This window comes from Leuresthes tenuis, unplaced genomic scaffold, assembly GCF_036924035.1.
Source record: "Leuresthes tenuis unplaced genomic scaffold, fLeuTen1.0.hap1 SCAF_5, whole genome shotgun sequence".
NCBI lineage: Eukaryota > Metazoa > Chordata > Actinopteri > Atheriniformes > Atherinopsidae > Leuresthes > Leuresthes tenuis.
The window spans coordinates 13,523,831-13,539,362 of NW_027325359.1; the positions used below are offsets into that span (position 1 = coordinate 13,523,831).

At 41.8% G+C, this 15,532-nt stretch overlaps 2 protein-coding genes across 3 annotated transcripts; one reads left to right on the plus strand and one right to left on the minus strand.

Moving 5' to 3' along the window:
* The first annotated feature begins 771 nt into the window (after positions 1-771).
* asb13b (ankyrin repeat and SOCS box containing 13b) lies at positions 772-4,041 on the plus strand. 2 transcript variants are annotated; one of them, XM_072386146.1, is made up of 6 exons: positions 772-1,011; positions 1,681-1,880; positions 1,967-2,117; positions 2,579-2,713; positions 2,862-3,053; positions 3,145-4,041. In XM_072386146.1, the coding sequence occupies exons 1-6, from the start codon at positions 969-971 to the stop codon at positions 3,291-3,293; spliced, it is 870 nt and encodes a 289-aa protein (XP_072242247.1). In that variant the 5' UTR covers positions 772-968; the 3' UTR covers positions 3,294-4,041. The 2 variants fall into 2 exon arrangements, with proteins under 2 accessions (XP_072242247.1, XP_072242248.1); XM_072386147.1 differs by having other exon boundaries at positions 1,681-1,823.
* A 2,722-nt stretch (positions 4,042-6,763) lies between these two features.
* Positions 6,764-14,466, minus strand: LOC140307324 (neuroepithelial cell-transforming gene 1 protein-like). The gene is made up of 12 exons (XM_072386148.1): positions 14,081-14,466; positions 12,813-12,879; positions 12,476-12,535; positions 11,087-11,194; positions 10,819-10,986; positions 10,657-10,719; positions 10,462-10,558; positions 10,291-10,367; positions 9,892-10,149; positions 9,620-9,790; positions 9,316-9,502; positions 6,764-7,616 (listed from the first exon to the last, which is right to left on the minus strand). Exons 1-12 carry the CDS (start codon positions 14,224-14,226, stop codon positions 7,285-7,287), a joined length of 1,734 nt encoding a protein of 577 aa, XP_072242249.1. The 5' UTR covers positions 14,227-14,466; the 3' UTR covers positions 6,764-7,284.
* Between the last annotated feature and the right edge of the window lie 1,066 nt (positions 14,467-15,532).

Genomic DNA, 15,532 nt, shown 5'->3' on the forward strand with positions numbered 1-15,532 from the left:
CACAACACATTCATTGTAATGGAAAATACCAGAGAAAGATGGCTGCCAGAAAACATAGCCCATCTCGGGCATAGATTTCCCATTTCAAAACTGAGTGGAATTCTCCCCTGCCTACTTCACATGAGGTGGATTTTTAGACGTTGCAGGCTTCTGGCAACTCTTCATCTCTCCTCTTAGTCACCATTAAGAAGTGTGTGTGTGTGTGTTTTCTTTTGATGCACCCACTCTATCCTCATTTTCAGGGCATGGCACACTTAATCATTTATTTCTAACAATCAACAGTGTGCCATAAAGTTAGTCTTGATGTTTTTACGAGGCCCGCTCTATTTGCTCAAGACAAATCTTTTTCTTTTTTTTTAACTTTGCACACTGTTTTAAACTTTTTCTAGTAATTTATTGAAATATTTTTTTTATTGAATTATTCTTTATATTTTGTGTTTAAAACAGAACTTTTTTCCTCTTCATTTTCTGCTGTAATTCTCTATTTGACACATCTTATCTATCTCACACAGCTATAGTTATCTGTAAGGGTGTGAGATGGAAATACTTGATAATAAAAAAAAAGCATTTAGGGTCCACAGAGCTAGACTAGCTGGCTAACAAGAAGTCCTCTCTGGCCTCGCCAGCCTGGGTTTGTAGATGAAGCAGCACCAAAAATCAAAATGTCTCACACCTCATTTAGCTTCAGTTCCACCTTGTTGAATGAGTTCATACCTTCAACACAACCAAACCACCGTGACGTGAAATTACCGAGTTGCTCGTCTCCTTTAAGTCTTCCGCCTACATTTCCCATAATCCCACGCTATTGTTTATTAAGGCTGGACCACGGCTGGTCTCTCTGACGACTCTGGGTCTCCGGCGTGATTCGCAGAAATGCAGACCTTACAATCTTCCTTATTTTGCTTCAAAATGAATTACACACTTGGCTGAATCTACGCGGTGAACGGTGTGGAAAAGGGGAACATGAAATGGAGATCACTCGGACCAGGCCGTCCTTGTATGGAGAAATCGGTAAGTAGCTTACAGTTGGTGACTAACTGTAACCCAAGACAACAGTTTATAAAAAGGTTCAGCGAATGACTGGATAGGCTCGGTGGATAAAGTTACTGGTAACATTCAGCTTTAATTTAACGAGGACTACATTGGCGCAAACATTTGACGAGAAGCTTGGTCAGCCTTAAAGTGGTTGATGTTAATTTGAGAGCCTGACAGCAAACTGTAAGCTCGTTAGTGGGGAGAGCAGGCTCTGAAGTCCATGTTGCAGATTTATGTTACAAAACATCGACTGGATTATTACACAGGTCAATGGACTCGATAACACATACCTGACAATGTAATACAACTGTAATTCCAGATTTGTTTTGACTGTGATTTTAAATGAGATTATGCTTTGCATGTGCACACAGCATAATTCTCCTTCCACTGTCTTTTAATTTAGACACCAGTCTCAGGTTTTATAATGAAGACTGTAAGGCCTGGGATGTTTCCAGACGTGCATGTTCAAACTCTCCTGCTTTGTGCGTGTGCTGGTTTGGTGTAATGTTTTAGCTGCAGCATTACTATTGAGCTGAAAAGCAATAATAGTGTAGTTACAACCTCCATAGAGGTGTTGACACAACTCTACACCACAGACATGACGATTAGAGGAGCTCAGTCTGGTTTTGCCTCACATATTTGCAGCTCATGGCCTTGGATTCTGGACAGACCGGTCAGCGGTGCATGAGGCTGCCGCACAGGGCAGAGCCCTCCAGCTACAGCAACTGATTGAGGGAGGAGCAGCGGTTAACATTGTGGCTGTGGACTCCATCACCCCCCTCCACGAGGCATGTATACAGGGTCAAACCCAGTGCGTCAGACTGCTGCTGGACGCTGGTGCGCAGGTCAGATGGTCTCACAAGAGAATCCAGTCAAGTCTCTGGCTTTGCTCGCCTTTTTTCTTGTCAGCTTATCGGTGTTTAACCTACAGGTTGATGCCCGAAACATCGACGGCAGCACTCCGCTGTGCGATGCCTGTGCAGCCGGTAGCCTGGAATGCGTCAAACTGCTGTTAGAGTATGGAGCAACTGTCAATCCTCCTCTGTTCACCTTCTCCCCTCTTCATGAGGCATGCATGGGTGGTACGTCGTCCTTCCTGTGGCATGGACCACTACAAAGAGGCAAACTTTGAGGAAGATAAGATCACAGCGATGTTAGACAGAAGTGATGCTGTGGAATATGCATCCCAAACTGCACTGACTTCATAATCGGGGAAAATAACCTATATTAATCCAGACTTTGCATATAGATGGATTATTTATTCATCAAATTTAGTTTTTATAAGTAACTTAAACATGAATTATCACATGAGTCATATTTAAGGTCAAAACTGAATGTAAAGGGACAAACCCATATTTATTGCTCCAGTTATTGGGTTAAACCAGTGCAGGCAGGAGCTACTTGTTTTGATATCGGCGTTTACAGATGCCAATATTTCCAAGTGACAGACAGATAACTGGCATTTGTAAATGGAAAGGCACGCTGCTCCGGAATAGTCCATCTATAAAATGTTATAAAACTGATTTGTTATCGTTCACATCAGGTAATTCAGACTGTGTTCAGCTCATGATCGATCGAGGAGCTTTCATGGAGGCTCATGACTGTCACTATGGGACACCACTTCATGTAGCCTGTGCCAGGCAACATTACGACTGCGCCAAAGTACTCCTCGTTGCAGGTGAGTTGAGGAAAATGACTGCAAATGTCATATATGATATGTTTTTGGGGTAAGAACATGTAATGCTGGCTTCCCCAAAGCCAAGAGCAGATACGGGGAATTTTCAATTTTCAATGTCATTTGTGGAACTTCATCTTTCTTTCCAAAGGGGCAAATGTGAACGCTGCCAAGCTCCATGAGACGGCTCTTCACCATGCAGCTAAAACAAAGAACACTGATCTGATAGAGCTACTTGTGGAGTTTGGGGGTAATGTATTTACCAGAGACAACCTCAACAAAAGGCCCATTCACTACACCAGTGTGGGATCTCCCTCTTACCTCTGCTTTGAGTTCTATGAGAGTAAGTGCAATTATCTATAGCGTCCGCCCTGTCACTTTTGTTGTGTTGTAGCTCCAGTGAAATATAACGTGTTGCTGTTTTTCCTCCTTAGATACCCCCCTCAGTCTGCAGCAGCTCAGCAGAGTGATTTTGAGGAGGGCTCTTGGCACAAAAGCCCAAGAAGTTGTTTCCAAGCTGGGCTTGCCCAAGCGCATCATAAGCTTTCTGTCTTACATCCCACCTTCTGTTGTGGAAATTTAATCTCATTTGATAAACTTTAGGTTCTGCTGCTGCTGTTTTTAGCTCTCCAGAGAGTCATGACAGGATGTTGAAGTTTGCAGAGGTAGCGTGTGTCTCAGCGCATCCAGACTAGAGGTGTAGAGCAATTTAAAAAAAAAATTAAGACTGAAAGTCGCATTACAGTGTTGTTTTTTTTTTTTTTTTTGTTATCATTAGGGAACAGAATGGAGAAAAAAAGCTGCTCATTGTTAAAACCAAAAGATCAAAGGAGTCGCTGTTAAAGGTCATGCACAGTAGCAGTAATCCTTCACAAGTCACTTCTCCGTGCACGTGTTCACACTTGTTACCAGCAGCCTAGATTCATGTTTGAAATCTGTATTAATATAGGGAGTCTGGTGAGCTCATGTGGAGTTGCTCAACTGAGCCATGGTTCAGTGAGTTAGCTTAAGTGAACAAACCCATGTGGGTTACCAGGGCCTTGAAAAAAACACCACCAATCATTTCCCATTACTTGGAACCAGTCATGTTGGAGCCTGAAATATGTTATCGTGATCTTACTCCATATTGTTAAATTTCACCCTAGATCTTGTAATGCTAAATCGAACCTGAGGAAGCTTGTGGTATCATTCCTAGGAGTATATTATTGTATGTACTTGTACATATTCTGTAACTATTATTTATTTTGATGTAAATTTGTAAATAATATCGATGGTTCTACCTCTAAAGTTTATGTAAATAAATGGACCACCACCAGATGATTTGAAAATCATATTTGTTGTCATGTCTTGTGTTGAACTTAAACTTCAGGCATCACACTGCATACCTGACCAAAGATGTTTGCTTATTTTTGATGATCTGCAAATGATTCAAAGGACAGCCTTCAAAACTGCATTGTAACACTGAGAGGAGAATGCTTGCAATATGGAAAAATACTGCTTGAAAATGCAAAGAAACCTTCCTGGAACTTCAGGGGACAATTCATCACGAATGAAAACTGTTCGGTTTACATTGAAAATGAAAAAGAAATGCTCAGTTATGGAGCTCAGCATTGGTACAGACCCTCATAAAAACATTTTAATCCAACATTGAGACTTCCAGGATCCCTTTGAGGACCTGAAGAACTGGTTGATTTGAAACAAACCTGGTAATGCTCAATGGGACCAGACACAAAACTCAGTGAAAAGTCTTCAACATACCCGGGAACCTGAATCATAATATGAATTCAAATGCAATCAGGACAGCAACCTTTGAAATAAAGGGAAAGCTCGTCAGTGGGGATGATTGAGTACACCACTAGTAAAAAGGAACTGCAGTCATGTCTTATTATGAACGTGAGACCCGTCCACTTTATAAAAAAATTGTACACACATTTATTCTTCCTTATTTGCACTAAGGCATGACTAAACATGAAAAGCTGATGCAGAACCTGAAAACTGTCACGTGAAAGGAATGTTTGAGACACAAAGATGTTATGCCAAACCGCATGATATCAGTGTATTGGCAGCGAGTTTGTCCACTGGCTGTCAGTGTTTTACGTGCTGGATTTTTAAAACTGAGATGAAATATGTATGATAGAAACACAAAATTTACATAAAAATGGGCAGAGGCATCAAATGTTAAAAGTTTACAAAATTGCATCAAGGATATGCAAACCAACCAAGATCAGAACAAAGACATGTCCTGTGTGAGATGCAAAGTGACCTTGTGGAGAAATAAGAATATACATATACAGTATGTATATTCTGTATTTGGATAAAAGTGTCTGCAAAATGCATGAACATATAGATGCAGAAATCGGGCCAACAATGTTACCAAAATGATGCAAAAAACAGTGACGCAACACTGAGACACAAGATGAGCAAAATATGAAACATAACGGCCACAGAGAGCCAGCCAAAAAAACAACACATTAACAACAAAATGATAAGAATGCCAAATATCTGGAGGATAGAGAGAAACAAACACATGATATCAGCATAGTTTGTGACTGCTGTATATTTATTTTTTAAGATTTTCCTGGCAGAATGGGCGTGTTCGTCCCAGTAAAAACAGGACCCTCTAACATGTTTATGTCAACAGGCCTGATACTTTCTATGATTGCAGGCAACAAAGAATAATCCTAATTCAAACACAATTATGAAAAGGTGCTTTTTTGAGCTGACTCAGGAGGACACAACTGAGTGATTTGTTGACTTTAGCATTTAAATCCAGACTTTATAGTCAACCACACCTCCATTTGGGCCCTAGTTTTTCTGCATAATTACCTTAAAATAGTTCAGTCCAGTGAAGGACATTCTTTGAGTTACCGTGGCCTTTCAGAAGCCAGTCACATTTTCTCAAAGCGTGTTAACTTCCCCGGGCTTGTAATCCGATCCCACCTGAACCACACCTGTTGTTACATGGTGGAAGCAGACGTCAAGGTCCAGCGAGAAACTATTTCCTCATAAGCAAGTCACGACGGTGTAGAGACCAACAGCAGCAGCGCACCTATTCGTTTCGCTCCAAGTGCTGATTTTGTAACACTTCCAAAAAGTCTACACAGACAAACAGCTAAGGCAGGTGCAAACTGCCCACACAACAGTGCCTTAATAAGTTGAAAGAATGATGCTTTAGTTAAAGCTGTGGCGATGATGTAGCCAGTGTGGGTGACACATGGGCAGCGAAAAATACAGCCGACAGTTTGTAAGATGTTGCAAATAGCTGCTTGGGTTGTTAACAGAAGTGGGTGCTGGCACTGTGGTGGGAACGTCAGCCACTGAGAGGGGGTGGGGGGGGGGGGGGGGGGGGGGGGGGTGGTGGTTATCCGTTTATGAACTCGTGTAAAAGATGGCCAAAGATTGTCCGGTGAACAACGTGAATCCAACCATATGCAGAGAGCATATCACTTCCTCTGAGCTGTTCAGGAGCGGCAGAGGAGGAAGTCCTTATTATAAAGATGACTGAAATCTGACCATCTTCAGGACAGCATGTTCAAGCTGCATCTTCTTAATGCAGTTTCACTCATTTCCTGTCTGCTTGAATCATCATCCATCAAGGTCCTCTCTTTTCTTTACTGATTTCAAACACATTGTTATGTAATAAAGTGTGTCTCCTTTATTTATCTGAATCATCAGTTTTACAGTGGAAACAAAACAAGATGTTAAGCCACGTTTAGGCTACATGCAAATCCTTTTGCAGGAACGTAAAGTTGACACAGTCAGTGCAAATCTCCCTGTTGCTCCTGCTATTGTACTCTTCTTTCAGGCTAAGATCAGCCTGGATCATTCGGCAGATCACGTGTGACTGAGAAAAATCGAAGTGCAATACGAAGACCAAGGCCGTTTCCTACGGCTTGTTTGCTTTATGAGGGTTGCGACAGCGTTCAAAAGCTCTGTCGACAGCAAAAGGAAATGATGCAGGGGTCAAAGTACAATCTAGATGTCTGCGGCTGTAAGAAACAGAACAAAGACGGCAAATGAAACTCGAGACGAGGAGTACAAGCCAAATCTTTTACTTTTTTCTCTCAACAGACAGATTTTCTTCTGTATACATTTGATAGTCTTCAGAGAAATGTTTTTTATCTTCTTATCTTGTTTTACTCCCCATCTTGATCGTTTTTAAACTGACTCAGACGTTGCAGTATCCGTTTCTTGATCCCTTATCTTTACGCAGAACACTTAAAATGGACAGCTTCACACATTTCACAGAGACAGAGTTTAAATACATCGACTATGGAATGAAACCGAAAAGCTACAAGTGGTAAAAAGTCGTTTCGACACACACAAAATTTTAATTCAACGCATATTTAGCTGGTGTACACAGACAGTCCAGTAGAGTCACTTCTTTTGTAAACTAATCACACATTTCACCCACAAAAACTTGACACGTTAGGACGGAAGCGACTGGGAAGGTTTTTCAGTGCAGCTAGAAGGACAGAGCATGATGGAGGGGGCTGATGACAAATCTGCAGACAAACAAACATGATCAAACAGGACACATGAAGCGGATGTGTCCATCTGAGAGGATTGTATGGTTACACATCAGTTTCCTTCCTCCTTTTTGATTCTTGTAACTTCGGGTCCAGTCTGGTTTTGGAGAGCGTCTGACGCCTGAGTTTATGGCCAGAGACAGGCGGGCAGTTCTCGTCCGTCTCATCGTCGCAGATCGCGGTCGAGATGGCAGAGGAGCGGCGCTTCGTCCGGATCGGTTCCTCCTGCTGAGCTCTGGCAGGAGCCCCCTGCTGTTGGGCTATTGCAGTGCGCAGACAGTTGAGCCACTGCTGCTTGTGGTAGATGTCGCTGACATGCAGAGTGTGGGACTGGCCGTGGGATGGATCCATAGAGCTCACGCGGAAAACATTCTTGGCTAAAGACGCAGAAAGCAAAGAAACAGGCCTGATGAAACTGAGAGTTTAGGCTGCATTATTTTGACAAAAAAAAAAAAAAAAAAAAAAAAAAAAAAAAAAGGGGAACTCTGGTATTTTTAAACCTAGACCTCATTTCTGGCATGAAATACGTGTATCTACTCACCGAGAACAGTTTGGCGAAAGTCAGAGTCCTTTGGAAAATATTTAGATAACTCAGTGTAGATCCATATAACGGAGTGAATGGGGCAAAGATGATGCAGCCTCTAAATAAGGCATTATCTGTCTTTATTTCACCAATACTTTAAGACGAATGAATGAGCGAACGCGTACTATTGCTCTGTTAGCTTGCAGCTATAGGAGAGCTAACGGAGGGATTTCTACACACACCTCTACTGGGACGACTGTTCTCGGTGAGTAGATAAACGTATTTCATGCCAGAAATAAGGTCTAGGTTTAAAAATACCGGAGTTCCCCTTTAACTCTACCTCCAAGAAAAGAAAAAAAAAAAAAGCTTTAAAACCAAAAGCCGTGAGGATCATAAATTCTGAAATAACATACAAGATTATTCTTATTCTTTCGACGTGGTATTTATTGTTATTCTTCCCTCAGCAAACTGGTTAAGAAAACAGCTCATTTTGCTGGTACTGATGAGCTCAGCAGCAGGAGGTCCAGTCAGCTCTCTGCAGGGTATCTGAGTGTCTCTGACTTTACAGCCTATAGCTTGACAGCTAAAGCACTTCTGTTCTTATAATTGTTGTTTTATTGGCACTCCGTGAAAAGCTCTGACGAACACAGAGTACACTGCCTGCTCTGCACCAAACAACAGATAACATCAGCAACAAGCTGATAAACGTAAGCACTGAGCAAATGAGGAGCTCAATACGCAAACCTCGTCCACTGGAAACTTTTTGACACTTTTGCGGTGTCTTTCAACATCTACGGTGCAGAATATAGTAAAAAGATTCAGAAGATTTCAGTGCGTAAAGGCCAAGGATGATAACTCACTGCGTGACCTTCATACCTCTGTGAACAATATAGATATACATCTCTGATGGTATTGGTGTGCATCAGCGTCCATGGCATGGACAACTTGCATATGTGTGAAGATACCACTGAAGCAGAGGCATATATCTGAGTCTGAGAATCAGCAATAAATCCAACAACGATCACCGACCGCTCTGTGGTTCACTTGGATTTGGATTGCTCAACAGCAAGTTTAACAATGCTTCAAGACTGTTGAAGTCCTTCCATCCCTTCATAACTCCCCCTCACAGCTTCGCCATGTTTAGATGTAACGAGCACTGGCAGGACACATTTATACTGTAATTATACATCATGTTCAGGCAGTGATAAGTCATTATTTCAGGGTGTGGATTATTTTTCTTTAGTCTTGATAATATCAGTGAAAAAGCTCTCAGGGCCCAAGATGACGTTTTAGGATTAGTTAGTCCAACCAAGAGTCCCAATTCTGAAAGCTTAGAATACTTAGCTCAACTCTCCTCTACTTACATTTGCATGTTGAGCTGGACCTTTTCTCTACTTCATATTCTACCACAGACAGAATATTGTGTGGATTAATGGCGCCGCGTAAAGCTGACCATCACAAAGACACAGGACACTACTTCTGGGTAATCTTGTGGAAAACCAAATAAAAATAAAACAGCATTAGCTTCTGCGTAGAGCAGTATCTTCACTCACCTTTCTCTCCGTTGGTGAAAGCCCCCCTGAAGGAACCCCCCATGCGGACCTCTCCATCCTGCAGGTCCTCCAGAGCCAGGTCCAGCACCGGGATGGGCTGCCGATACACCTGGAAGCAGCTCCTGTCGTTACGCGTCACCGGTCGGGTCAGAACCAGCAGCTCAGAGAAGAGGAACACGTGTAGCCTCTGAAACAGCGTGTTAATAGAGAATGAAAAACAGGTTTAAATGATATAAACAGCATGCAGATAATACATGATAATGGTGATAAGGAAAAAAAAAACAACTCAAAAACTGATACTCACAGAACCGCTCTTGGTCCGCAGCTCACCGTGACATAGCAGTGCCTTACAGTTATCTATGAGAGGGTCCCGCTGCTTATCATCCAGAAACTCCAATTTGTCTATGTAATACTGGCACTCAGACTCCCCTTTTCTCACGTTGATATCAGACAGAATCTCCTGGATTATAGTGATCTGGACAATAAAAGGAGGACTATTTGGCACAGCACCAACAATCAAATCATACAAGTCTAAAACTCTGTTGCTGTGGATTATGTGGGATATGGATAACATACAGCTCTCTCCAGGCTGGTGACGTCGGGGTGATTGGGAGGAGTGTGTCTGAGGATCTCCCGCAGCAGCAGTGGGTATTTCACCAGGCGGGAACGCGGGATGTCAAGGAAGCTCCAGAGGTCTAACTTCCTGCTGAAGGGTGACTCCAGACAGCGCTGCAGGAAGTCCTGGACCCGCCTGTCCTGTTTTTTCTGGTCCAGCAGGGCTTTGGCTGCCAGCTGGTTGCTGCAGTAGTTTTTGTAAGCGTTCAGACCAGGCAGCTGAGAGGACGAGGTAACATTTGCAGCGTTTTTTAAAAATGCATTTGCATATGGTGATGCTAATTTACAAAACGTCTGCACTCGGAGAACCCAGCAGAAACACATTTTCATCCCATTTATTTGCTTTGACTGAATACACACCCAGTCTATTACTATCTGCCCAATCTGAGCCACCGTTCCATCAGGGCCAGTTTCCTCTGTCAGCTTCACCATTAGGTCTGCAGATTAAAAAAAAAAAAGCAATCAAACTGGTTAGACGCAGTGTCCTGACTCAGACCACTCTAAGGCAGACAGAGGTTCAGAGCAGCTCACCCTCATGCAGGGGGATGTATGCATCCAGGTCGCCAAAAATGTGGGCTAGTTCCTCCTCTGTCATAATGGACAGCTTTAGCATGGGATCATGGTAAGCCTGAATGTGAGAAACACAGCGGTGTGAATGCAAAAAAGTAATCAAAGGGAAAATGAACATTTGTTTGTTTTTTGTAAGTTAGATGTAATATTCCCAACCTTTCGTGCCAGTTGGAGATCCTCGATGAGATCCTGCTCTCCCCTGAAAAGTTCATGAATTGCCTGGGAAGATGAAGGGGAAACACAAGAGAAGTTACTTTTTTCCTGCTCTCTTGCTCTTCAGACGCTGCTGCCGACTCTCAAAACACTGAACTGCGTGACCTCTTGTCTCTTGATCTCTTTAGTGGAGAAGGTGCTCTTCTGATGGACGTCCAGCGTCTCGGACCACAGCGTGCTGTTTCGCCGTTTGGTGGGAGTCGGCCCTGAAGCCTTGCTGCCGGTTTTGAGAGTCATTCCTGGTGACTTGGTTTCACCACGTAATGACATTGACTAGAAAGAATTAAAAAAAAAAAAAATTTTTAATCTGTATATTTTATGGCAAAACACAAAAATCCACGTTTTTAGACAAGATGTCACAACAGCTGGTTACCTGGATGGTCTGGCCGAAGCGCCGCACGGCGCCATTCTTTGAAGGAGATATCAGGTTGACGAGGGATGAAACTTTGGCTAGTGGGCGCACACGCTTGTTATTGGGTTCCTGTAAAGTACAATACATTTTATTCAGTTAAACTCTACTGAATGATATCGTGTAGTATAAAAAAAGTACAACTGAGATGTTCCCAAAGTTAAGCTCAAAGAGTGACATCAATGATCACCGATAGGTTTTAATCGGTTTAAACTATTTTTTTTTTTTTAAACTTCTTAATAATTTTGTTTTCTCCAAAAAGCACCATAAGCACAATGATTCAACCTCAAACAACACATTTACAACCTCCAACAGATCTTGAAAGTAAGACCAAAAGCGCCTCGCTCTCAATTATTCTTTAGTTTCCATCCTTGGATGCTGCCAGAGATTTCCAGAGAGCCTAAGTAAGAATTTAATAAGAATTTCATCAACACGCTCCAGGAACGACTCGTGAACCAAACTGATTCATGAGCTGAAAAGCACAATAACTAAATAACCAAGCTTTAGTTTGTGTGCCGAGGGCCTCAAGTTTCTCCTCATACAGATTTAGTGTCTCAAAGAAGCCAAAATACCCGTCAAGTCAAGTTTACCCCTCACAACAGGATGGACATACTTCCATGCTTAACTGTAGGGACGCCTCTCTTCTCGCCATACAGGCTCTTCATGGAGTCCAAATAGTTCCAACTTAGTCTCATGACTCCAAACTCTAGAGTCACGGGACTAAACTGGACTCACAGATGAGTTCATATTTTCTCTTCATACAAAAACTTGCATGTGCTTTTGTGTCAAGAACAGAGAACATTAACATTTCAAAGCACGTTGTTTTCAAACATCTGACCGGAGAGAATCTTTCCTCTACTTTCTGCTGAACTAAAAACAGCAAATCAACTGATTCTTGAGGTTCTCCAAATGTCCTGGCTGTCTTTTTTTTTAAGTCGTTAACTTATAGAGGCAATTAATTAATTTTTCAATTTATTTATTAAATCTACTTTGTCCTCCGTTACCCACCTTAAACACCTTCATATGTGGGATTCATGTAAGAGGCAACTTCTCTTTCTCTTGCGTTCCAATAAATATGCAAGTTCATTCGTCACCATTTCAGCACCAAGAGACTTGTCATGATTCTGAAGGGTGATGTGGCTCGAATCTTCTGTCACCATATTTTTCTCAGACACAGAGCGTTTGTGCCAGTCTAAGGAACAGCAGGATTATCCTGAGCTCATCCCAAACGAGAACACTCATGGCTGCCTGCGGTGAAACCCTGAGTCATGCAGAGGGATTAAAGTTTATTGTGCGGATGCATTCGAGGGTGCCCCGCTCGGGCTGCGGCACACGGAGAGGAGGCGGGCTCACCTTGAGGTCAAAGCTGGAGAGACTGACAGTGTCGTCCTCCTTCTCTTTGCGCTTTCTCTTCTGCAGAAACAAAAGCAAACACACCGGGTGAAACCCTGCGGAATATTCACACAACAAGCGTGCAGCAGCGCGGCCAAATAACTGGATATTCACGGCCGAAAAGCAAACACTGTGCAGCGTTCCAACACTCGTGGCATGACGAAATGCTGAGCAAATTCAAAAATACAGCGTCAAATGAACAAACACGTCCGACTCATGGCAGTGTTCCAGTTTCCAAATATTGTGCAAGACCACGATTATTGAAATCAAGCAAAATGGAGCTGGAGCATTAACTCACAAGGCTGAAATCCCACGGAGTCACAGGTGTGAGAAAAGTGAAGGAGCTGCCCCTCTGCAGTGGAGGTCTACAAGAGATGAGATAAATGCTTTATTGGCCTCACACAGTGAAAACAAATGAAAAATAAAAACTATTTCATGAGTAAACGGCTGCCTGTTGTATTCTGTTTTTTCTTATCTTACAACATCGGCAAGTCAATTTAATCTAAAAGAACACACACAAAAAAAGCAGACATTTATCTAAATTACTTTTCACATGATCTGCAGGGGCTCACACAGCAGTGACAGTTATATTGAGGCCACATTCAGGACATTCTTCTCCCAGTTATTTCATGTTATGTTTCAAATATGATAGATACTGTGGCGTGACAGAGATTGAAATATTTGAATCCAAATAAGGAGCTGCATTGCTCTGTGCAGCTGCAGGAAAACAGTTGGTTATATTGACGAAACAATGAAGCTACAAAGTGTCATGACACCCAGAGGGGGGAGGCCTGCTGAACACACAGCTACACAATTTGTGCTCATCACATGAGGATATGTGTGCACTTTGTACATGCAATGCTATACATTTCTGCCATATCTCAGCAGGGGACAGCACATCAGCTTCTACATAATTTGTGGCACACTGAGATTTTCCAAGCCACTCCATGTGGGGAATGCATCGATATCCAAAGAAATAAAGTTATTTTGTAACCCATGTCTGCTGCACTTTTGCATTGTTACAAGTCTGCAAGTACAAATACAACTGCAGGGCAGATCTGAAAATAAAAATACATTTACCTTAGGGGGAAGACTGAAAAAGAAAAACATGTTAACAACGCAACTGTATTCAGCCAAAACCCCCATCACAACAACACTTATCACAATTTATATTTGAGACGTTTAAGTCTACATGATTGATGTGAAATATGCTCGAAAAATAAATGCTCAAATTAAATTAAGGACATTTTCTTTATCCAATGCACGTGTAGCACTTTAAGACACGTCTTTATGGAGAGACCGTAAATTACTCTTCGGTTACTCATGTAAACCACACGCAGGTTGTTACATGGTAATTTACATTGGGGTAAATACTGGTCGCATAACTAATATCTATAGCGTCCGAGGTGTACCTGAACGCCCCATTTGCCAGTTATAACCAGCCCTGCCCAACACAACTATCTGTACATCTTTATCTCGTAATAAAACAGATTTTTTATCATCGCAATATATCCCAAAGTGCTATAAAACGAAAAAAGATTTATTCTTCCTTCTACATTGACGTACTTCTTTGAGTTGTTTCTCCGTAATCTTTGAGGAGACGGCTCTGCAGCGCTGATGACACTGGTAGTAGATGTCCTCGATGACATCCTGCGTAGTTTCGGCTTGTTGTTTTCCGTCGTCCCTCCGCGAATTTCTTCGCTTTCGTCCATTCTGCGACTGGTTCCGTTTCGAAATCACTTCTACCGAAATGCGATTACAAGTAAATAAACTAGAGACGAAGTCCACACGTATAAAAACTGGCCTGATATACACAAAGAAAGCAGGAGATTGATGACAACAGGGACACACACCACGGCGGAAGTTTGAATATGGCGGATTATTAGAAATGGGCCAATCAGGAGACGAGTCGGAGCTCAGCCGCTAAGATACCAGAAGGTGGGAGGAGCCAATGTGTGAAAGTGAAGGACCTTGAAAGAAGAGCGCTTGAATTGAAAGTAGCCAATGAGTTGAATTAAAATTTTTTTATCTGTGTGGTAACCTGCGTTGGACAGTAAGAAACCTGTAGGCTCATATTAATTCAGAGTGCAAAACTGGGGAGATATATCATAAACTGTTCCTCGTGAAACTGACAAACACTCGTTTTACTCAATTTTATGTATGCAATTGCCAATATTGATATTTTTATACCACAAATAGGATCATTTTGATAAGACAAAAATATAATAAAAGGCATATTAGCAATTGTGAAAGTTCTCTTTGGACAAAGTGTCTAAAACTCTGTCAAAATGACATTAGTAATCTATAGCTGTCAACCATCTAATGAATCTAAATAAATAGATAAATAATGAATTGGAAATTATTGATGGGAACTTGGGGCTGGTCAGAAAAAAAAGCAATGTTAATGTTTCACTATTTTCTGATATTCACTGGCTAAGTCATCAGTTCATCTAAAGAAAAAAAAGGCGAATGACATTGTAGAATAATTAAACAAATTGAGAAGATTTTTGGATGGAACTTGCAAGAACCTATTGATTTTAGAGTAATCCGATTGTATGTGGTAGATATTTTCAAGAGTAAAAATGTTGCTAAAGGAATTAAATGATAGCATCACTTAATGTAGATCACTGGGTGGTTTCTGGTGCACACAGGGAAATGTAATGTGGGCTTTACAGTGAAATAAGAGATCAGGGCCTCAAAACATAAGCAAATTAACTGGTAATTATTCATACTATATGGTTTTTATCCTTATTTTCACTTACTTACACCTTTGCACTTCTTTTTCCTGTTCTTTGGTCTAAACATTTCAATCTGTTTTATGAATATCGCTGCTTCTTTTGTCTGTTAAGAGACCTTGACCACAGTTGAATTCCTCATATCCTTGAAGTTTGTTTTTGTATTACCTCGGCTGTGCTGAGCTCTGCAGAGCACAGTGAAGTTGACTGTGGGCCAACATCGAATTATTCTCCTCAGACTGTCAGGGTTTACAAGGTAACCCGAAGCACTAAAGAATAGACT